At 40.2% G+C, this 22,466-nt stretch overlaps 2 protein-coding genes across 4 annotated transcripts; one reads left to right on the top strand and one right to left on the bottom strand.

Moving 5' to 3' along the window:
• Positions 1 to 208: 208 nt before the first annotated feature.
• LOC101466180 (regulator of G-protein signaling 5) lies at positions 209 to 22,359 on the bottom strand. Of its 2 annotated transcripts, XM_076885130.1 has the most exons (6): positions 22,243 to 22,359; positions 2,649 to 2,715; positions 2,507 to 2,563; positions 2,366 to 2,418; positions 870 to 1,033; positions 209 to 790 (listed from the first exon to the last, which is right to left on the bottom strand). In XM_076885130.1, exons 2-6 carry the CDS (start codon positions 2,690 to 2,692, stop codon positions 623 to 625), a joined length of 486 nt encoding a protein of 161 aa, XP_076741245.1. In that variant the 5' UTR covers positions 2,693 to 2,715; positions 22,243 to 22,359; the 3' UTR covers positions 209 to 622. The 2 variants fall into 2 exon arrangements, with proteins under 2 accessions (XP_076741245.1, XP_004539083.1); XM_004539026.3 differs by lacking the exon at positions 22,243 to 22,359 and having other exon boundaries at positions 2,649 to 3,150.
• Positions 4,346 to 20,518, top strand: LOC101466476 (mitochondrial adenyl nucleotide antiporter SLC25A24). Of its 2 annotated transcripts, XM_004539028.6 has the most exons (12): positions 4,346 to 4,892; positions 7,444 to 7,661; positions 11,312 to 11,435; positions 11,521 to 11,608; positions 13,029 to 13,140; positions 13,278 to 13,436; positions 13,568 to 13,720; positions 15,017 to 15,130; positions 15,255 to 15,422; positions 15,503 to 15,650; positions 16,655 to 16,837; positions 17,234 to 20,518. In XM_004539028.6, the coding sequence occupies exons 2-12, from the start codon at positions 7,467 to 7,469 to the stop codon at positions 17,242 to 17,244; spliced, it is 1,455 nt and encodes a 484-aa protein (XP_004539085.1). In that variant the 5' UTR covers positions 4,346 to 4,892; positions 7,444 to 7,466; the 3' UTR covers positions 17,245 to 20,518. The 2 variants fall into 2 exon arrangements, with proteins under 2 accessions (XP_004539085.1, XP_004539084.1); XM_004539027.6 differs by having other exon boundaries at positions 4,349 to 4,892; positions 16,655 to 20,518.
• Positions 22,360 to 22,466: the final 107 nt, after the last annotated feature.

Below are 22,466 nucleotides of genomic sequence, written 5' to 3'. Positions count from 1 at the left end.
AGGAGTATAAGAATTTTACAAGGATAACAGAATCTGCCCTGCTCACGCTGACAACTAAATATGATTGGCAGGTCCCCACACCCTTTTCCAAATCACAGTGAAAATATAAACAGGTTAAATAAAAGCAGCAAAATCATTTTTAAATGCCTCGGCTCAGTCAGACTCCAGCCATGCTGACAATAGCTGCATGATCGGACATGGTTGCAAGTTTACTGGTGCTTTTCTAACGTAAGCACATGCGTTGTAGTGATTGGAGACAAAGTTAGACAGGCAAGGCTGAAATGGTTTAGACGTGTGCAGAGGAGGGATGGACAAAGGATGCTGAGGAAGACCGCAGAGAAGGTACAAGAGTTCTCTGTTATGAGGTATTTATTTAAATCCTTTTGCTGGATTTAATTTGTAGCCATGCAGAGGTGCAACATCTACATTTAAGTTTGATAATTATGAGGTTACAACGTCAGACTTAAAGCTTACTGATACTGTGCATATAAGGACAGCACTACCTTATGGTTAACATGATCACATATGTTAGATTAATTGCTAAAATACAATCAACAATTGAAGCAGTACAGATTCACCAGCACTTATTTCTAAAGCAGGTCTAGTACTAATCTGAGCATGTTTAAAAAGCCTTAACGGCCTCCATGCAGTGATGTGAGCGCAGGAAACGAGGGAAGGAGTCCTTGGCCATCAGACTGTAGATCCTCTGCTGTGCTTTGTTGAATGTGTTGGGACATGGAGAGTCCATCACACTCAGCAGAGCCTCCCGGGTCTCAGCATCCAGGTTTACCTAACGAGGGAAAAGTTATTTAAATAAGTTTTGTTCTTCATCATTTGCTGTTTAGTGATGTGTGCTCCTCTCTACCAACCTCCTGTGGAGCGTCAGGGTTGATAAACTGGCTGTAGATGCTGCAGGCCTTGTTCTTCTGCAGGTTTGAAGGGGAAACCCTGTAATCCTCGCAAGCCAGCCAGAACTGAAGGTTCTCCTCACTGAACTCGGAGCGCAGGAACGCCCGAAAGGCCTGCAAACCACCTGAGAGGAAGAAGAAAAGAAGAGCTAGAAGAACGGTTCAGGTTTGACACAAATTTCAGCTAAACATCTGAGCTTTTCATGTTTTTACTTGGTTACAAAAATTCAAAAATACTGTTCTAAAAGCCATTTTTACACAGTTCCTATGATAAACTGTGCCACTGGAATTAACATTGAGTTATGTGAGATTATAATATTATTTTATGCCATGTTAGACCCTTAATTAAAGATCGTGAATTATTATGTAGTTTTAGTTTGCATTATTCTCCTGAATTAGAAGAAGGTGATAACTATTGCATTTGTTAAACTGATTTGCATTACATTAGACTGCTGATTTATTGTGAATGAATGATATTGTTTTATGATGCATTATACTGCTGAGTTATAAGAAATACTGTTCGCAGAAAGTCATCGCCTTATTTGTCTGATTAGAAGAGAACGGAACATGCTGGAGTTTTCTGCCCCATCTCAGCAGGAGCAGATAAACAGGGAGCCAAGGTCATAGCTTAGGCGCCGTGTGAGAGAAAGCATGTGAATGTTTAGGCTTTTATGATTAGGTGGGGGCCACTAGAGGCTATAAGAGTTTGATCAATGCTCCACCATTTTGAGATCTGATGCTGTCTGCGTACGGTGTCCATCTCCCACGCGTGTGATCATTAAAATCATCGTTTGACTCAACCCGGCCGGACCAGTGTGGTTATTGTGGTTTTTCCTCTTGTATCCATCCCCAATATTTGAATCCGTAACAGTTATTTCACCTTAATTCTCCTTATTGAGGCTTAAATAGTACAAAATATGCAGTTGTCAAACACAGCTGACTGCCTTTCCTTTGATACATACTGTTTTAAATAGTAAGTTAGCATTAGCAACACTAAAAAATAAATTAGCCAACAGTAATATGATGGTTTTCACCATCTATCTAGAGTATTAAGAATACAGGAGATATAGATGTATAAAAGTAAAGGTACTTTTACTTTACAATTAATTAATTATAAGAATTAACTCAGTAAAAAGTAAAAAGCAGTTCAGTTAGGATGCACCCTGAATAAACATTACCATGTCACATTTTTAAAAAGGAAGAACACTATATGTTAGTGATAATAATGCCTAATGTCTTCAGATTTTTAGCTGAAATATCAGTGTGCGTTCTTATGTACAAAATAAAAGCACTTTGCTGCCTGTGCAAACGACTGATTAACCTTTCTCAGTAAAGATGTGCTAGAATTAACCAGAAAAAGGTCACATCTCCTCACCCTCCAGTAACATTGAGCTGTTTTTCATGTTTGAATATTAAAGTGGTGACTGACTTCAGAAGCAAAATAAAGTGAATCTTACTTTTGCTGTTCAGCAGCGTTTCCAAGTCTTGCAGAATTCTTCCGTCCTGAGTCCTGATAAAAGGGGCACAGGGAGTCAGAAATGTAGCTTCAGCTCCTCTGATTTACTCCTTATTCAAAATACGGGTTTCAGTGAACTTACTTGTTCTTGTGGTGGGTCTCAGCCAGGTGGCTTAGCTTCACCCGCATCTCTTTTGCCCTGAAACACAGACAAAAGAAGATGTAAAACAAACTCAGGGTTTCATTTATTAATGTAAAACATAATATCAAAAATAAACACGTACTTCTCCAGACATGAGGAAGGCAGGTAGGAGAGCCCCCTACACATTGAAGCTGCTAGTATTAAATGATCTGCAAAGGGAAAATTAACCGAGCTGTATTTGAAGAATTATTCTGAGCCAGTCTCCTGGACTAAAGCGTGCTGCTCTTATATACAGCAGTCCGCCCGTGTGCTATCTGATCTGTCAATCTGCTTCGATTAGAACAGCAGGTGTGGAGATGGGAAGTGAATAGAGATTAAAACCGTTGAATGAGAGGCTGTATACGTGCTCAAAGGCCATGTAGTCCTGTCAACAAGAGATACAAACACAGTCAATATATAATATAATAGTAGGAAAATCACATGTGTGAGTGTACATGAGTGGTCAGGGTACACCTGTCATCTTAAAAGTGTGTCATAAACGAAACACAGAGTGGGCTGCAGAGTTATATCACAGAAGAATAAAGTGATGAGGGAGGAGCAGGTGGACAGGCACAACCACTCATCGCTGGAGAATGTCTGAGATCTGCAGGCCGGAGATGATGATGGACAAGCTGGTGGACAAAATTAGAGGAACATCTGGCAAAATCATTAAATAAGGTTCAGCTTTTCTTCTCCATTTCTAATTTGTTAGTTGGCTGTTTTATAACCCTCTTATGTGGCTCTCTGCAGACAGTGCTCATCTGTATGTCACTGCAAATAATGTTAAAAAGAGAGCTAAAACTTTGTGCCAAATTCTGATCGACTCCATATTACTGTAAATTTGTAAAAATCAAATCAGAGACACATAGAGACAAAAATGCTTCTGTTGAATCATAACTTCCATTGTTTGAATAATGTGACGTATGGGAGGCCTGCAGATTATGTCGTGCTCCTCCTGAATGAAAAGATGACACTGGTTGGTTAAACATTTGCACACATGAGTCAACTAATTTTTAAATACTGGTGTTTCATTAGACGCTGTGAGGAAAATCCCAAATTATCTGAGATACTCAGAAAGATCCCCAGCTGTGTTCTTGTTCATTGATGTTCCTGTCTCACCTGGAGAGAAATATCATTTATGAATACATATCAGTGCATTCGGTTATCTTCACTGTTTAAATTAATGACTTGAACATGCATGAATATCCTCTCTACATGTTAGTGATTCCTTTTTTTCCTTCGACCTTATGCTTTTGCCAGCTGTGATAGGTTATAAAATCTCCGTGCTCATCTTCAAGAGCTGCAGGGAAGAAGCAGGAATTTTGTGACATAACTAGTGTGGAAGCCAGTCACGTGTGATTTGGAAACTTGAAACCTCCAAACACACTGAAAATAACGAAGAAGGGGACACCTTGTGCCCAACAGCGGAATTGTTGAAATACCTTGAATAATTTTAGGTAATATACTGTGTTAAAATAAACAGAGAGTGGTTATGCACGTGAATACTCAAAGTATTTTTAAAAAGTCAAACTAGTATAGTTAAAATCCAGCATGCACGAAAGTGTCCAGCCTTTAAAAACCGTTCGCAAAGTACATTGAAGGTAAAGAAGCTCATTTAGCAGAATGTTTTTCAGTGATATACAATTCTGTGCAGGCTTTCAGCTTTAAGTCAAGGGATTTCACAAAAGTACTGCATTAACTGTTTAGGAAGTGCCGCCATTTTTAATCATATTGCTCAATAGTAAAGGGACAAATTAACATAACTTTAAATATAAGGAATTTGTACTTTAATTACAGCATGGCTGTTTGAAAGGCCACTGTGGTGGTGAACAGAGGCAAAACTAAGAACACTGTCACTGTCCAAATACTTATGGACCTAAATGTATTAGCCTGTTATAAGCATTAGGGAACCATGGACTGATGATCTTAGTATTTATTTAGAATCTGGCCCAGGGGCTCTAGCTGATGTCATGTGAGAAGTCCTTGTCGTAAACAATTAATAATTCTTTTTATTGACGCAAAATAAATTGCCGGCTTCACACTCTGAGTACACTGCGGACACACACGGATCGGACACTTCTCCACCAGAAGGCTTCAGCAGCAGCAGGAGGAGGACGACTGCGTGTTTCGGTCGCTTCCTGCTTCCTCAACAAGAGTGTCTGAGAAATCTGCAAGACGCAGCGCCAAGCGCCGCAGAACACGGAGACCCGCTGAAGCCAAGGGGAGCCCGCTTGTGTGGTTTCCAGTGCTGTTTTAGGATTGAGCGGACCTGCCGGTTTCTCCTGCGTCCTGATCCTCCGCATCCGCCCGAGCATGGGCGGCGAGTCGGTCTGCAGATAAACACACTGTGAGTGCGCCTCAAAATGGTCTCGTAGATGTTATAATTAGACCGTAACAGCGTGCGTAACGCTGTGAGGATCAAGTGAAAGGTGTTGTCATGTATTTAAAGGATAAAATGCTGTTGTGTATGTGGATGAACATGTGAGCCGGGGTATTTCATGGCATTCCCAGTTTACCGGTAATAACCAGTAACTCAGTTACTGGAGAGTGTTCGAACACATCAGTATTAGGTTACAAATTTAGTAAACGTTCCACTCGATGCCCACATGCCCTGCTGCTTGCATTCATTTTTCAAAATAGGCTAATCGTAGCCTATCAGATTAACAGGGTGGGCACAGTAACAGCGCCTTACACAACTCACACTACGTCCTGTGCTGCAAACTCAACTACAATACACACTCTGAATCGACTACACATCCACTATGAATAATAGCGTTCAACTCTATTCATTTCAAATGGTGTTTTATAACAGGAACACTATGTAACAGCTACAGTACACCCAGTTTAACCCTGCCAGATGTAATCTCTACCTATCATCAAGGCTTTGTAAACAAAACTGTGACGGCTGCCTGTTATCAACAGATACAATGCACACACACACACAAAAAAAATAAAAATAAATAAATTTGAGGTTTAAAACTGCAAAATAGTGAGTTTACATCGGAAGCTTCCTCCTCGTGTTATCTCTGCTCAGGGGCATCTAGTTTTGGGTTAAAGCTCTTCGGTGGCAGGAGGAGCCTTTTCTAGCTTGGAATGAAATGTTTGTTTTTCCTTTGCTGTGTTTCATCCGTAAGTAAATTAGTCATAGTTAAATTGCCTGAATGCATCAGCTTGGTGACTGAATTTTGATTTCTCAAAAATAGTGGAGGCTCTACTAGAGGTGTAGAGGTGCTACATTCACCTTATACAAATGAAGCTGACCTCCTTGGCCTCGCTTTTACACCACTAATTTATTGTATCTAAGTGACAGCTAATGGCATGAATCAACAAAGGAGGGAAGGCAAAGTGAGGGGAGTCAGCTGTTAACAAAGGTTAGCAGAGCACAGATAACAGGCTTAGGATGGTTTAGCAATTGTTAAAGACAGTGAGCCAGTTTCAGATGTGACATCTACCAAAATGACCCAGTACAACTTACAACCAACAGTATGAAACACATGGCCTTTCATTTCAGAAACAGTCAGAGTGAGTGAAGCAGCCCCAGGCCCCTCTCCAAATGTAACACAAACTGAGGTCACATCACGGCAACTCAGAGTTATTCCAAACAATCATTTCTATCCAGAATAGTTTCAACTGAAAGCTTAGCCACACTAATGCCAAGTGTCTTCGTGATATGCTGGACCAGTGACTCTCAGCAATTAGACAGTGAGATTTTCAGGCTGATGAAACAGCATTTTTAAAATACCACAGTGACACTGCTTCTTATTTAAAAAAGAAAATTATGTAGACACTTTTATGGGTGCGTTTATTCAGCTTTTGCTGTTTGCTGTACACCAGCACCTCTTTGTACACCCACAAAGATTGTCATATGTTCCAAAACCACCCGATATATATCTGCAAAAACAGTAGACTTCCTTATATGATATATTTAACTTCTGCTTTAAACGTGAAATAAATACCAACAGAAAGTGGCTGTTATATATTATTTTATCACATATATCATTAAATTGAATGGATTTCATTATTCTGTTATTCAGCCTACACAACCAAAGGACTGTAATTGTAGTTATTTCTCACTATGTGGAAACGCCCTCTGGTGTGACTAATCACAGAAGCTCCACCACTACCACGTCTATTCAACAGACCAATCACTGCAAGGACATGAGGCCCCCCTTTATTACAGTCACTGGCCCCACACAAGGTATTTTCGCTTTCTTCCAAAAGAGCTCCTTAGCGGAAGCTGGGAGACTTATTTAAACTTTCACAATTATCAGGATACTCACATTGTTACAACTTCTAGTGTGTCTCAGTGATCTGGGTAGACCTCTAATGTACCTTAGCACTAAACAGGCTGAAAACAGTGTTAGGCTGTAAGAAGGTTAAGAGGCTTATACAGGCTACAGTATGTTATGAGATGAGGATCCAAACATGGGGAGATTTTAAGGTGGGCAGACTATTGGACATATCATAGTTTTGTTTTTTGTGTTTTTTAATCAAATGCAGAATATGAACAGTTAATTATTAGCTACACTGAAAGATACAGATCAAGAAAGAAAGGGGGCCCACAGAGACTGGTTATGATTGGGGTCCAGGGTCCTGCGCTGTGCCCCTGTTTCTGCTTAATATTACATTTGCTGCCTCTGCAAAACCCGCCAACCAGATAACAACTGTTTGCAGTCAGTTTTAATAATTTTCTCGATTGTTTTTGGTCTCTTTCTTTGCAGCCCATAAGCTTCAGTTTACTGACCCTAATGGGTTGCAATGCTCTCATTAACAAAACTTAATTTTGATAACTGAATAGTTTGTTGTACAAATGAAAGTTTGAGGTATTCACAGATAAACAGACATACTGTTCTGTGTCAGGCTGTGGATACTGAACTGGTGCCCCTGTATCTTATCAGCTAACTCTGACTGGTGACCAGTCATGGGACCCCAGCGGACTTGGTTCCCCTGGGTGCACTGCCAGGAGAGTGAATCCTCTAGTCCAGACGAGGAGCGGGAGCAGCGCTGGGCTGAACTCTTTGAACAGCTGGACATCAACAAAGATGGACACATTGACATCCTTGAACTGCGGAGAGGGCTGGCAGACCAGGGGCTTTCCAAAGGCTCAGTAGAGAAGGTAATACAGCAGCATACAGTGATACTGTGCATTACAAGTGGGTTCATTTTCTACAGATATTTGCCAGTTCACATTAGACACCTCCCAATGTCAGTGATCAGACTGTTTTGGTCTTTAGGAGCTAGCCGTCTGGGTGGCTGTAGCTCAGGTGGTAGAGCAGGTCACCTACTAACTGGAAGGTTTGCGGTTTGATCCCAGTCTGCTCCAGTCTGCAAGCCAAATATCCTTGAGCAAGACGTTAACCCCATGTTGCTCTTCGATGCATCCATGGGAGTATGAATTTCTGTGAATGTTAGATAGTAAGCGCTTAGAAAAAAGTGCTTGTGTGAATGTGCAAGTTGTCTAAAGTGCTTTGAGTGCTCAGATAAAACAGAAAAGCACTATATAAGAACCAGTCCATTTACCATCTGACACAGTTTTACCATTAAACAGTCAATAAATCATTCCTTATCTGCTCTATGCTCTTTAAAAATCTTGTTACCTAACATGCACACAAATAGTGGGCCATTTTGATAAACGACTCTACACTTCAACCTTCCACGTCATTCAGTCTTTGCGAGCTGCGTTGACCCTAAATGTAGCTACATTTCTTGGGAGGTGCACATCAGATTACGTGGAATGTTACACCGTAGGGTTAAAAGGAGTTTCCAGTTACATCATAAATTATGAAGCAGATTTCCCGCTGAAGCATAATTTAAGCTCAAAATGGTTCCTAGCAGAGTGGGAGAGTCCTATTGTCTTCCCAGTCTCATTACACATTTCCACCCAGCTGAATCCTGGAAAAAGGAAAGTTGAGTTCCCAGAAAGTTGATTCTGTTTACCCGGACGTTGAGAAATGCAATGTCCAGGTAAACAGGATCAACGTTCTGGGAACTCAACTTTCCTTACCTTTATGACTGAGCGTGCAATACACTTATTCAGGGTGGTTATAGCGAAGATTTTAAACAAGTAGACAAGAATGAAAGTGAAGACATTTCAGCTTTGTATTTCTTTTATTTTAGATAGTTTTGTAAGCCTGCAATTATGCTTTTGTTATTTCTTTGGTTTTTCCACATCTAATTTTAGTTTTAGATGATAACTTTGGTCCCCAGGTGGCCTACTGTCTCTACAACAGATCACACTCGAGAGAGAATATATCCACCAAAATCCTCCAGCAGGCTTCTACTTTTGGACTTTGCCATTTGCCATTTTTGTATATTGAAGTCAAGGTGCATTAGAGGACTCATGAGGGCTGGTCTCTGTAAATGGCAAACATAAGTAGAGGGCACTCTGTAGTACCAGCAGCCACTTCACATTAAAGGTCACATCAAGTCAGTTTAGTTGTAAAGAAAGATTTTTAAACCAGATGCTGGTTTCAGATAAAACCTCAGTAATTCAGCTTTTCAGTGCTTTTTTGCCATTACTTGTTGCTCTACTGTTGGAAGGTCATTGTTTAACTCAGTGGTTTAACCTGCTTATGCATGGGTTTTTGTGGGAAGGAGAAACTGTGTCTAAATTTCACCTTCCTGCACACTTTCTATTCATTAAGAATAGCACCCGTTCATCTTTCCTCTTCTCTTTACATTAAACAACCAGGAAAGGCAAAATCTCTGCCCTTCTCCCTTTACCTTCTAGTTCCATCTTATCTGCATCCTTACTATTTATGCAGCAGCAGCAGCAGCAGCAGAGAACATAAACAGCATGGATTTGTATTGAGAAAGCACACACGGTGTCTCTCTTCTCTCTTTGAGTGTTTGTTTTGGTAAAAAGTGTCTGGGTCACCAAGAGAACTCATCAGTTCTTCTAGTTCTGCTTCTTCTCTCGCCTGGACTGTGTGAAAACTGTAAGCTGAGCCTTGCTCCTCTTTGTGAATTAAGAGGGCTGCAAGCATAATATGGTTTATTTCAGAGTTTGAGGCTTATGTTAGGGTAAGATTTAATGTGTGAGTGTCTGTCTTTGCACACATGTAAAGGGCAGCGGGATGCTATTTTGGTCGAAGGAGCAGGACTTTGTAAGCTGAGATTAGTAACCTTTTGCTCTGTCATATGCTTGATCTCTCTACACATGGATAATTGTCCAGTTTCTTTTTCTCCTGTAACATTTATCACTGCTTCTGTGTAATTCACTCTCTACTTTCAGTGTGTTTTGGCCCCTGTTTTTCCAAGAATATTTCTGCGACAGAGTTACTTTTTAGGTAACTAGACAGGGATTCTTATTGTTATTTGAGCCACTACATAAAACAGAGATGGACACCAAAGTTTTGGAAAAATGGGGTGTAGCTGTAACTGTAAGGAGAGTAAGGGTTGCAGAGTGGCATACTAGTCATCCAAACCTTTTGTGGACATTCATAACACACATGGCCAAAATTTCAAATGATAACGTCATGGTAAAGTCAGCATACATAAATGTGTTCACTGTAAGTCATACAGCTCTTACAGTGAACACATAAGAGACTATTGTTTTCTCTTCATGAGGGGCAGCCAATCAGAATGAAATGGCTTGTTATAGACTGAGGAGCTGCACACAGATAAATGTCATACAGTATGTGAAAAAGTCCAAACATTCTTTTTTCTTTTTATGTTTTCTAAAATTTCAAAACTTCTAGATTGCAAACAACAAATTTGTCTATCATTTTTTAACTTGATAAGATATGAAACTGTGTCAGTTCTGACAAACGTAAATGCTCAGCAGATAAATGATTGTTTATAATCAATTAAAATTCAGATAAAAACTCCTTTACATTTACATGAAACCGTTGATTGATTACAATCCACATGGTGTCATCGCCACAGGCTAAAGATGAAAAAGTTGCCGGCATCACTAAGGAGGTAATATCCACTAACAGATTTAAGGGAAAATCGGTGCGTTGTTTATCTGCAGTTCATTCATTAGAAACTGTTTATTAAACTAAATTTTGGACACAGTTTCGAGAGATATTAGTAGACAGTGAAGTTAACAAACACTGGAAATATTGGAAAATCTGAATGGTCTTGATCGCGTCATTGCTTGGCTGTTTTTGTGCAGCTGGGATTCTCAGTGTACGTCTTTTGGACCCTTTACATGTGCTTCTAATGGAAAAAAAAATGTAAACTGTGAATCATGCAAGCTACACTAATAGAAATAAACATTGAAGTGGCCCATTAAATCTTCGAGTATGGTGAATACCTTAAAAATAATTCTGTTCACAGCTTAAATTAACTATTAGCTGGATGTGTAAAGTTCAATTAATAGTTTTAGTTTATAAAACAGCCTTTTTGACTTTTTAAAACAGATGAACCGATCCTTCTTGGGAGAAAAGCATTTCATTTAACACATATTTCCTTGACTGCACAACACCTATCAGCCATATTTTCCCAACAGATTGCAAAGTTTATGTAAAGCCCAGAGGCTGCTGGACTTTTGTGAGGAGATATTTCTTTGCTGTCAAGGTCACCTCAGCTCTGTGTGCTCTGATAAGCTGAAGCAACCTTATGCTGTTGTGGAGAACTACAAACACACTGTCTTTGTAGTAATGTGTAGACAGGCTAAAGTCCATTTTTGGTCCGGATACTTTCAAGTAAAAGTAAAAGTATACTTTTAAGGACCAAGCAGCACTGTGTAATTACACTTGTTTAAAGACCTGTTTTTTGTTCTTGACCAAATGTTGTTTTACATCACGTCCTTGCTGTCAGATCGTGGAGGCCGGAGACACCAACCGTGATGGAGTCCTGGACTTAGAAGAGTTCACTCAGTATCTTCGTAGCCATGAAAAGCAGCTTAAAGACATGTTTCGCAGCCTGGACAATAACAACGATGGTCTGTATCAGATCACAACATGATAGTTTTTGTAATTATCTCACTCGTCTCTCACTCAACCCCTGTGACTTGTGGATATCTGCAGGTCGCATAGATGCAACAGAGATTCAGGTCTGTCTTCGCAACATTGGTGTGAATATTAGCTTGGAGGATGCCAACAGGATTTTGTTAAGGTATGTTATCAATCAGTAATCCATATTGCATTAATAATTCCTACGATCCCTGTCTATCATCAAAAATACTACCTGCCACCATTTCTAATAGGTTGAGCAGCGTGACACTTTCAATATTAAGCCACTGACTATGCTCTATAACCAAACTGGGGAGAATCTTTAGAAGCTGTTCAATCACCTCAGTCACAGTGACCCATTGTTACAGGTTTGTTAGTTACTCTCTAACCTAGAGATTTAGTTTTGTGGAAGATATAATGTCAATTTTTGCTGGAGTCAATCCTCACTCTGGCCCAGTGATGGAGAGGAGGGAGATTTGTAGTATTTACAAAAGCTGTCTTTTATCCATAAAACCTTGATTTTAGCCTCATATTTTAAAAAAACTAAACTGATTGAATCAGTGGATTATTTTAAGGGGATATTGAAAACATGATCTGAAGAACATTCAGAGAGTTGAAAACATGAATATGAAGAGATCTCCACACTAATGAAACTGAGTCTTTAGAATGGATTAGAATAGCCCTTTATTGTAATTGTACATTTACAACAAAATTGTAGGTGCTCTACACCAACTGTCCTGCTGGGATAAAATATAAATAGTAGACAGCAGGAATAAATAGAAAACAAGAGAAAAATATACAAAAATAAGAGAACGATTGAAACATTGGACAACAAAATAGTTGCAAAGTGCTCAGTAGTAGTGCAAAGAAAAGACTTGGTCTGAAAAGAGTCCATAGTGATGAAGGTTACTCCGACCATGGCTCAGACTAGGGAGGCAGGATTGGTGGGCAGGGTGTATAGTGTTTGTTGACAGTCTGAATTGCCCAGGGGAGGAAGCTGCTTGTGAGTCTGGAGGTGTGAGACCTGATTGACCTGAGGCGCTGGCCAGAGGGCAGCAGGTCAAACAGCTGCCCTCTGGGTTGGGTGCAAGGGGTCACCTGTGATGGGCCTGGTTTTCCTGAGACAGGAGGAGCTGGCGATGGCCTCAAGGGGTGGCAGAGGGCAGCCAATGATTTTTTGGGCAGTGTTAATTACCCTCTGCGCAGCCTTCCTGTTCTCAGCTGTGACCCCTGCATACCAAACGCCCAGGCAGTACTAGAGCACACTCTTCACTGAGGAGCGGTAGAATGCCAGCAGCAGGTTCTGGTCCAGGTTATTCTTCCTCAGGACATAGAGGAAGTGCAGCCGCTGAACTACTAATAGTAGTAGTAGTAGTTAATAATAAGATGAACTTTTATCGATTTACATGAACTTACTGTGGTTTCAGACGTAAGGTGTCTGAACCCTGCAGACATTCTAACCAGAGGGTGATGTCACTGTGGCTGTGTCCATCTTTGTTGTACAGTCTCTGGTGTTTTTCTTTATATGAATTTTATGACCTTTTTATCTATTTTTTAATATTTATTTATATGTGTTTCCACAGTATAGATAAGGATGGTACAATGACCATTAACTGGAATGAGTGGCGGGACCACTTCCTGTTTAACCCTATCACTAACATGGAGGAAGTGGCGTGCCATTGGAAACGCTCATTGGTAAAGTCGGAAACAAAATTTATCATACAGTATGCAGTGTGTTTGACACCACTGTTAAGAATTCAAAATATTTTTTTATTCCCCACTCCTTGTTACTTTTTTTTTTATACATCTTCTGACCTGCATGGCTTCAGTAGATGGTGGACATCGGTGAGCAGCTGACAGTCCCAGATGAATTTTCAGAAGAGGAAAAGAAGTCTGGGTTTGTCTGGCGGCAGCTGATGGCTGGAGCCATAGCCGGATCTGTATCCCGGACTGGAACGGCCCCTTTAGACAGGCTCAAAGTCTTCCGACAGGTCAGACTGGTGCACTTACTGCCTTATCTCTCTGATCACTCTGAATTCATCCATGTGTTACTGTTTATGTATAAAAAGTCTTTTTTGAGCTCTGATGCTTTAATATTGACTTTCTTGCTTTACTCTGCCAGGTACACGGCTCCTCTGATTTTAAAGGGAATGTGCTAAGCAATTTTCAGACGATGGTGAAAGAGGGAGGAATCTGGTCTCTGTGGAGGGGAAATGGAATCAATGTCCTAAAAATTGCCCCGGAGACTGCTATCAAGTTTGCAGCTTACGAACAGGTGGAGAAAACTATGAACACACATTCAATTTTTCACCTTACACTCCTAACTCTTTCAAGGCTTTACCGTGATTCATCATTCTCTTATTATTATTATTTTCCTTTGTCCAAATATTTAAATCGTTCTAAATGATCTATTTAGATCATTGTGAAAAATAAACATATTCTCTTATTTATTCTCTCTGTATCGAATATGAATCCAAACCAGCAGCAGCTAGTTTGGTCGAGATATCGCGGAAGTGAGAAACAGATGCAGGACTTCTCAGGCTATTATTTCCTTCACTGTATTCTGGTTGCATGGCAACAAGACTGCAGAAAGTCACAATGTTTTTAACCTTCTGTGGTACAAATAAAAAAAAAAGATTTAACTAATGAGAGGTGCTTTCCTGAAAATGCTCATTAAATTCTAAAACATGACAGTGTTGTTTCCTCATTAAGGATGTCACCCAAAATGTTGACTTCCTCATTGTGTATTATTATACACAATAAACGCTTTCCCCTCGCTCGTGCACCAGTTTTGCGTGTAAACTTTACGTCTAATTTTGTTTCATAACTGCGATGTAAATATACTGTTTATACTGTCCTTAATCATTAATTATATGAATAAATAAACATTTGATTTTGTGAAATTCTCTTGCATTTTAAATTTAAAATTATTGCTTTTGTTTATGAAGGCAAAGATTTTTTTTCTTTGCCTCAAAAGAAAGGAAGTGTTTTTACGGGGTGTTATGCAGTGGCTTTACTGGTCTGTAAATGTTGCACCTGATCTAAAACAATGGGACTCCAGTATTAGACTAACAGGCATTCAGCTTCCGTTACCTACTGATCTACTAGAAATTCTGAGAACCACAAACCCTCCAAATCCTGGAGTGCTCACCACTGACCCAATCTGAGGCTCACTTTGTGCTATTTCTCGATTCTATTACTCTCTTTCCTTGCTGTTTCCATTACCAGGCCTTCAGTTTTTGTTTTTTGCTTTTTTACCAGGTAGATTTTCTACAAGTGTTTTAGTTGTTCTAGCATCCAATATTGAGGAAAGCTGCTGATAGCTACCAGTCATCTTTTTTTTAAATTTCACAACTCAAGGCTTGAATTTCTTGGACATTTTGTGCTTGGTGACATCTTAAAAGCAAAGCTTGCATGGAACAGATGTAAAAGCTGACAGTCATGTTATTCTTATTGTTCAGTTTACTTTTTAACGATACATTAACAATAATTGCCAAAATAATTTGTCTTTCTTCTCTGATTGTACAACCATTTCATATTATTAACTTAAAAATTATGTATTTCTGCACAGATCAAGAAAATGATGCGTGGCAGTAATGAATCTAGGACTTTAAAAGTACATGAGAGATTCGTTGCCGGTTCTTTGGCTGGAGCAACAGCTCAGACAGCCATCTATCCAATGGAGGTAACAGACATAAAGAATATTTTTATATTATTGAGAAAACACATTTTATAGACTTAATGAAAATGAACAAGTTCTCTCCTTTTGTCTGCTTCTGTTTCTTTTCCTTCTCTCTTCTTCCCCTCAGGTGTTAAAGACCCGTCTCACACTGAGAAAAACAGGTCAATACTCAGGAATAGCAGACTGTGCCAAACAGATCCTACAGAGAGAAGGCGTCGCAGCCTTCTACAAGGGCTATATACCTAACTTGCTGGGTATTATCCCTTATGCTGGCATCGATCTGGCTGTCTACGAGGTCAGAGAGACATGAAAACCTACAGCTCCCGCTGTGTTTTCCTTAGTCTTGATCTTCTTTTCATGTCTTTTATTCAACAGACTCTGAAGTTTTCTTGGCTGAACAGGAACAGAGGTTTAGTGGACCCAGGGGTCACGGTGCTGGTTGGATGTGGTGCCGTGTCCAGCACTTGTGGACAACTGGCAAGTTACCCTTTGGCGCTGATCCGTACCCGAATGCAAGCGCAAGGTGAGGATACGCGTGCTTGTACTCACAGTTACAAATAAGTGACAAGTGAGAGGAATTTCAACACATGCTGGTGTGCAAAGAAATTCCTTCATATATGAATTTTATATTTATAAGATTTGATGTGACTCTCCAGGCGATACATATGGTAAAGCATCATTCAAAGCATCAACTGCACATAATCGCATAAAGTAATGAGGGCAACTGTTTTTATTGTGCTAATACAGCTGAAATGGACAAGTACTACAATATAAGCTGATGCCGTCTCGAAGAAATATTGTCATATGCTTTGGTTATTGACAATTACGGTTCTGAGGGGTTGTGCACTAGTCGAATAACTGTCTTACGGCTAATTTAGCCTTCTGCTGTAAATCTATGTAAAGCCTACGATGCAACCTACGTAAGTGGCCGAATTCTTTAGCAGAATTCATGCTTTCGTGGGGGTTTTTATGGGTTAGTTAGTTATATGTTGCCCCGGCCATAATAGAAAGAAATAAAGTGTTGGGTCCTTTTTCCTGTGTCCTGTGTCCCTTCTATTTGTTCTGGTCATAGGGAAACAAATTATTTCCATTTGTTTGGAAATCCACAGGAAAAATTAACAGTACTGAAAAGGCCAATCACAATAGTCGCAGGTTGCATCTATGCATCTATGTCATTAGATTTCCAGGGAGATACAAATCAGGTTACAGTGTACTTATGGCATAAATGTAAAACATAAATTTAAAACAGAATCATAAACTGCCTGTTAGCAAGATGTCGAGCCACCAGAGGGCTTTTAAACAGTAGACCAAAAAAAGGAAACAAAGAACATCTTAGTCCAAGGTATATTTCTTAACTTTTTTCCAGAGTCTTTAGCTCAGTTTTCTTTCAACAGAGTTTGCTTAGTGTTTATAACAAGTTCAGAAATATGTAGGATTGACATGTTCAGCTCCATCAGATGAAGACCATATTGTGCCCCTTGTGTTAAAATGATCTTGATGTGGCTCATCTCTTTACTTTCCCAACAGCTTCAGTGAAGGGAGCCCCTAAAGTCTCCATGCTGACATTGCTTCAAACCATTTTGAGCCAGGAGGGCATCACTGGACTTTATCGAGGAATTTCTCCCAACATGCTCAAAGTCATCCCCGCTGTGAGCGTGTCCTATGTCGTCTATGAATACACAAGGATATTCCTTGGAGTGGATATAGAGGGTAGGAGGGTAGGAAAAGGAAAGGGGTAGCAAAAGGAGAAACTGTGGTGCTTTTTACCTGCAAGCTGTTGGAAGTGCATGGGTCGACAGGCTTTTAAATGATACAAGAGAATGTAAGTCTTGAATTTTGAAGATAAGGATGAGAGAAATCGACATATATACTGTATGTTATATATACAGTAATCTGTTTGAAATTCTGACATTTGGGTGACATGTGATCTGTAATTGCTTTGCAATGCATGTCAGCAGATGTGTGAAAGCTAACAGACTGACATTTTGCTGCTGGAGTGACCTGGACATATGAGGATTTGCATGAACTTGACTGAGAACAGGTAAAAGGTATAGTCGATCTTGAAAACCATATTATATTGCTACAACATTATTTTTTTTCTTTCAGGTGGTACTTAGAGAAGATGGAGGGCTGATCCAATTTCCTCAATTCTCTCTAAGTAGAGAGACTTACAGGGTCTCCCAGTCCCACATATTTTACATGTAAGGGGTCTGATCTCCATGGGGATACTCTTTAAGAGACATCACTGATTGGCTACAGAGTCAGAGAACCTAGATTACAAAGTAACTAACTGTTCTCTTATGTATCAAGGCTCTCTCTCCACCCATTTTCCATGTATATGAGGACTCTGTAACAAACACAGTTAGGAAACGAAGCAAATGTAGCACAAAATGGCAGCTGAGTACTAGTGTGATTGTAGAGTTCTTCTACACATAAGCATATGCTCATGGTTTTGATCCAAGATGCTACCAAAGGTTAGCTGCCTCTCCCAAGCACTACGCCTACTTGCAAATGTAAGGAAAGCCACTTGGCTACAGTGAAAAAACAACATCATTCTCAACCATATGTGAGCCATGTGCTACAGAATCTAGCATGTGTTTTTCAATTAAGTCACTTTTAGCAGTCAAATCTGGTAAAAGTAGACAAGTTCGTCCAAAAGGCTCCTGTAAAAAATTTCTGTGAGAAACACATCCTGCAATAAAGCACATGAGGTGGGAGAACTCCTAAAGGGAAGACATGCATTCTGCAGGTCCTGGACTGCCCATTTAAATGAATAGTAGGTCACCTCCACAATCCAGTGACAGGTTTTCCCAGGCAGTCTGGTCTATTACCAACGAGTAGTTCACCTACTGATCTCTGAGCACAAGTCTGAAAAAGATACATCTTGAAAACAAGGCCTTAAAGTGAAATGGAGGTTTTGTGTAAAGCACCGCCTGCATAATCTGGCAGCCAGCTGCAACACTACCTGTGTGCTGAAAGGTCTGACGTTCTCACAGCTGACACCACAACCAGCATGCACACAAAACCATTACCTCCAAATCCCATGGCAGGACAGCACAGCATAACACTACGAGCACTTTTGGCAACCAGGCAATACAGGTGCTAGTTTATGACGACCAGCAAAGGTTGTTTTCATGGCTGCAATCAGTCCCCTCAAAGCTAACAGGAACTTGTAGAAACTGGAGAATGTCAGGGGCTGTGCAGATGAGGGAATCCACCTGTCTCACATTGAACTCTCTGTTTCAACTTTGCTTGAACTACTATGTAGTCATACGAACACACCACCCTGTTTGATCAAGAGCCTTCGGCAACGCTGTGGCTGGAAACTCAGAGGCCAGGCCTAAAGCCTCAGCCTCTGTGAAAGGAGATGATAAATGTTGCTAAGATACAGACCTGATGACCACAATGATGAGGGTCACTCAACCTAAACTCTTTGCAGGACGATACAGAGGCGGGTAAAGGGATGCAGGTCAAATAGAAGGCCCCTAAGGCCACGGATGTGCCACTGTGCAGATAGCTGACCGAAAACACAACCCAGCGACACAAAGCTCACATCACCTGAGTCCTCTGAAACTGGCTGGGCTGGTGTAGCCTGTGGTGTCTTTAGGATACATTCTTCACAGCCTTGTGGGTGCATCGTTAACACTTCCTCTTGAGCCTGCGGTAACATCAAGGTTCCATTTGACTTGAACAAAGCCGGTTGTACAATCCTTTGGACAGACAGACCTGTCTTCACATCTTTTCTTACCAGCAAGTGGAAACTTCTGCTAATCACAATTACACAAACAATAGACACAAACACTCAATGCAAGTTGAACAAACTGTAACACAGTGGTCACGGGAAACACACCACACAACTCCAGTCTCTCAGTTTCAACTGTGCAAACCCTGTTTATTCTCACAATTAGTGATTTAGTGGTCACACTTTACAGTGCCCTTTCCTCCGTCTGCGTCCCTCTGATTTCTCTCTCTGCTTCACACTGCCGGTCCCAACGTCCTACTATGTAAATAAGGGAGGTCACGATTAGCTGATGACTGGCAACAGTGCCAGTCAGGCTCCCCTGGCACTGCCCCGGAACCCTCTGCCCCACCCCTCCCCTGCCGCTGCGCCACAAACCGCACCCCGCCACCATACTCATGTTTTCTGGACTCCATGGAAATCAAGTTAGTAAAAAGCCCTGCACACATTGCACCTACACTGCAGTATTGCCAACCATTGTGTGTACACCACAGGTGATGTCTTAAACAGTATACACAGTAACTGAGCTTGGGGGATCAGTCCTTGTACATGTGGAATATGTAGGGTGGAGGTACACTCCTGACTTAAAAGGGCCACAATTAGTAAAGCAAAGCAATAGGTATTGAAAAAAAAAACTACTGAAGAGGCACTCTGCCATGCATTTTCTAGAAGAGTTACAACTGAATAAAGCACACCCAAAGACTTTATGTTTTACAGAAGATGAACTGCCAAAGCCATATCAAGGAGCACAGATTGTTTCAGATAACTTCTTTGGCTAAATGCTCATAGGTAATGTCACTGTTCTTATGCAGAGAGGTATTTGAATGCTTTCTTACCACATGGGCCAGTGCCATGTACAGTATTTTCATAAACACTATACTAAGACTTATCTTTGTCTGTATCATGAAACAATAATAGTATTTAATGCAAGTGAACATTTTTTCTCAATATCAAAATATGTATCAATGAGAAATAAAATGAAAGCAGTGAACTAAATAAACTTTGTAATTTGTGTTTATTGAATGCTCCTTGTATTTGGTGACAGTGTGTTAAAAGATGAAAGTCAGACTTTAAGAACACTCCTAGTAAACCCCACCTTGTTATTTTTACCTGATATACAGCAATTATGCAATTAAATTCAAATTTAATGAATGAAAAATTGTTTGTGGGGTTTGTACTTACCGTTTCCTATGAGAAGTAATTATTTTGTGAATTTCCAAATAATTTCCTGCGGTTATCCAGGAGAGCACTTCATTGCAGTCTAGAAGCTGTTGAACGCCAGTGAAGAGTGAGTTTTTAAATGTTTCCAAATCTTTGAAATTGTCAGATTTTTCTTAATTTGCAATACAATATGAGGATTTTTTTTTTAATCAGAATTGTGGCCCTTACCTTATATAATTTAGTTCTTCTAATAGTCAAGACTGTTCAATTGGGAACAGTTGATAATAATGAAGAAAGAGGAAAACCTCCAAATTCTTCAATTTCACTCAGATCAATAGCTACACAGTTCAAACTTGGACACAGTTGGGTGTTTCAACTGGACACTGATCCCAAACACACATCGAAACTGGTGCAGGAATGGATAAAGCAGGCAATAAACATAAAGGCAAAAAATAGACTCAACAGAAGCTTCTACCCACAGGCTGTCAAACATGCCCTACCTCCAACCTGATTGAAGGTTAACTGCACTGACAAGACTCATGGATGTTATATATATAATATATATATGTGTGTGTGTGTGTGTGTGTGTGTGTGTGTGTGTGTGTGTGTGTGCGCGTGCGTGTGTGTATGTATGTATGTATGGGTGGGTGTATCCGTATGTATGCATTTGTATGTATAACTTATACATATCTTTCTTGTGTAAATGTTACGTTATTGTGTATTTCACACAATGGAAAGATGCCAAACTGTGTGTCATTGTTCTTGTAGCAGTGACAATAAAAATCTATTCTATTCTAAAGCTCCTTGAATGGCCTTCCCAAAGTTCTCAACACTGTTGAAAATGGATCTGTGCCAGGAAACCAACCAGTTTAAATGAACTCCAATTCTGCCAAGAAGAGTGGTCAAATATCCAACAATAATTGTACTAGAAGCTTGTTGATGGCTACCAAAAGTGTTTGGTTGAGGTGCATCTTGCTAAGGCACTTAGCACTGAGCCAAATATTATTGGTGATATAAAAAAATGAAAACTTGTACATCCAGTTTTTATTTTTTAAAGTCATGACAGATGTATGTTTGGAGTTTAGTCTGTTACTGTTGCTTTTTTTTTTTTACCATTTCTTCTTGGAGCAACTGTAACCCACATCATTTCCTTAGGGGTTAATAAAGTATTCTGATTCTGATAGTTTCAGGCTACATGTCCTGCCATTATCCAATGACACATCTGCTTACCTGTATCTTTTGCTTGTTTCTCCTCCTCTTCTTTTCTATTTTTTCTAAGCTGAGGACTTGATGGCTTTGAACTTTTCTTGTCCATCTTGGTTTTAATTTTGCACTCCAGTACGAACACCCATTCCCCAACCCGAGCATCACCACAACATAACCTAATAGACCTACACCTTAGTTCACAGATTCACTTTGTCTAGGGTTTATGTCTGGGATTTCGCACAACCCAGGATTCAAATCATGAATACATAATGGGCTTGGACTGACAACATTATGAATGAAATGTGCTCTGGAAGCAGCCGGCCGCCTGCCCTTTCGACAGGTTGTGTGTGAGACTTTAAATCATCAAACTATAAATTTTAAATTGTTATTGGTCCCTTTATCCCTAGTTGTAAAGTGTATATTTACTTTTTTACTCTTCTTATATTTATTGTTTGTTTACTTGCACTGCTGTAACTGGAGTCTCGTCGTCTCGTCTCTCTATATACTGGACTGTATGTAGCGGTATGTATGCTGTATGTAACGATGCCGCCCCGGGCAACCGCCCGTATTAAAAACCGCTACTGGTTGTCAGGACCAGAGCCAAAGGGTATAATGTATTCTGAATACTTTGGATTACTTAATATATTATCATGCTTTTTACAACTACATGAATGTACTATTGCTGTGTGATTTATTACTATTACTGAAGGTTACTCACCATACCAATACCAACTAGATTTTTAAATCTTAATATAAAATGAGTAACAGGGTGGACATTAGGTAAGGCTGCACTTTTTGCAGCGATCTCTGAAAACTATTCACGTGTATATAAAACAGGTTTGCGGCTCCGAGCCGTCGTAAAGAGACTTCTGGCGGGCTTGTAGCCGAAAACTAGCTACCCTTAACTTGTCTGGGTCAACTTTGCTAGCGAGACAGAGAGAGGCGTTGAAAGGTTGCTTCGAAGGAAAACAGAACACAGTGTACAGTCGAGTCTTAACAGCTTACTTACAACTGGGCTCGTCAGGCACTCTTTTTGGCTGCAGTGGTTATTATTACATTTACATGCTTCCATCTCCCGATTCTGCTCGGTGACAACTCTGACTTTCCACTTCAGTTTTTCTCTCCCTTCCTCGCGCTCACACACGCACGGGTATGGCAGTCCATTCTCCCTGCAGCACGCACTACACTGCCCATCAGGCTACATTATTTAGGGCTATGCCTGTAACACTCTGC

Source organism: Maylandia zebra, linkage group LG6, assembly GCF_041146795.1.
Source record: "Maylandia zebra isolate NMK-2024a linkage group LG6, Mzebra_GT3a, whole genome shotgun sequence".
Lineage (NCBI taxonomy): Eukaryota > Metazoa > Chordata > Actinopteri > Cichliformes > Cichlidae > Maylandia > Maylandia zebra.
This window is presented reverse-complemented; position numbering and strand designations above follow the sequence as displayed.

Coding starts and splice junctions, on each gene's coding strand:
- LOC101466476 (XM_004539027.6), top strand. CDS start 7,467: ATGGGACCCCAGCGGACTTGGTTCCCCTGGGTGCACTGCCAGGAGAGT. Junction 13,437..13,567: donor GGCTCAAAGTCTTCCGACAG/GTCAGACTGGTG, acceptor TTACTCTGCCAG/GTACACGGCTCCTCTGATTT. Junction 15,423..15,502: donor TCGATCTGGCTGTCTACGAG/GTCAGAGAGACA, acceptor TTTATTCAACAG/ACTCTGAAGTTTTCTTGGCT.
- LOC101466180 (XM_076885130.1), bottom strand. CDS start 2,692: ATGTGTAGGGGGCTCTCCTACCTGCCTTCCTCATGTCTGGAGAA. Junction 2,564..2,648: donor CCTTCCTCATGTCTGGAGAA/GTACGTGTTTAT, acceptor TCTGTGTTTCAG/GGCAAAAGAGATGCGGGTGA. Junction 1,034..2,365: donor AACGCTGCTGAACAGCAAAA/GTAAGATTCACT, acceptor TCTTCCTCTCAG/GTGGTTTGCAGGCCTTTCGG.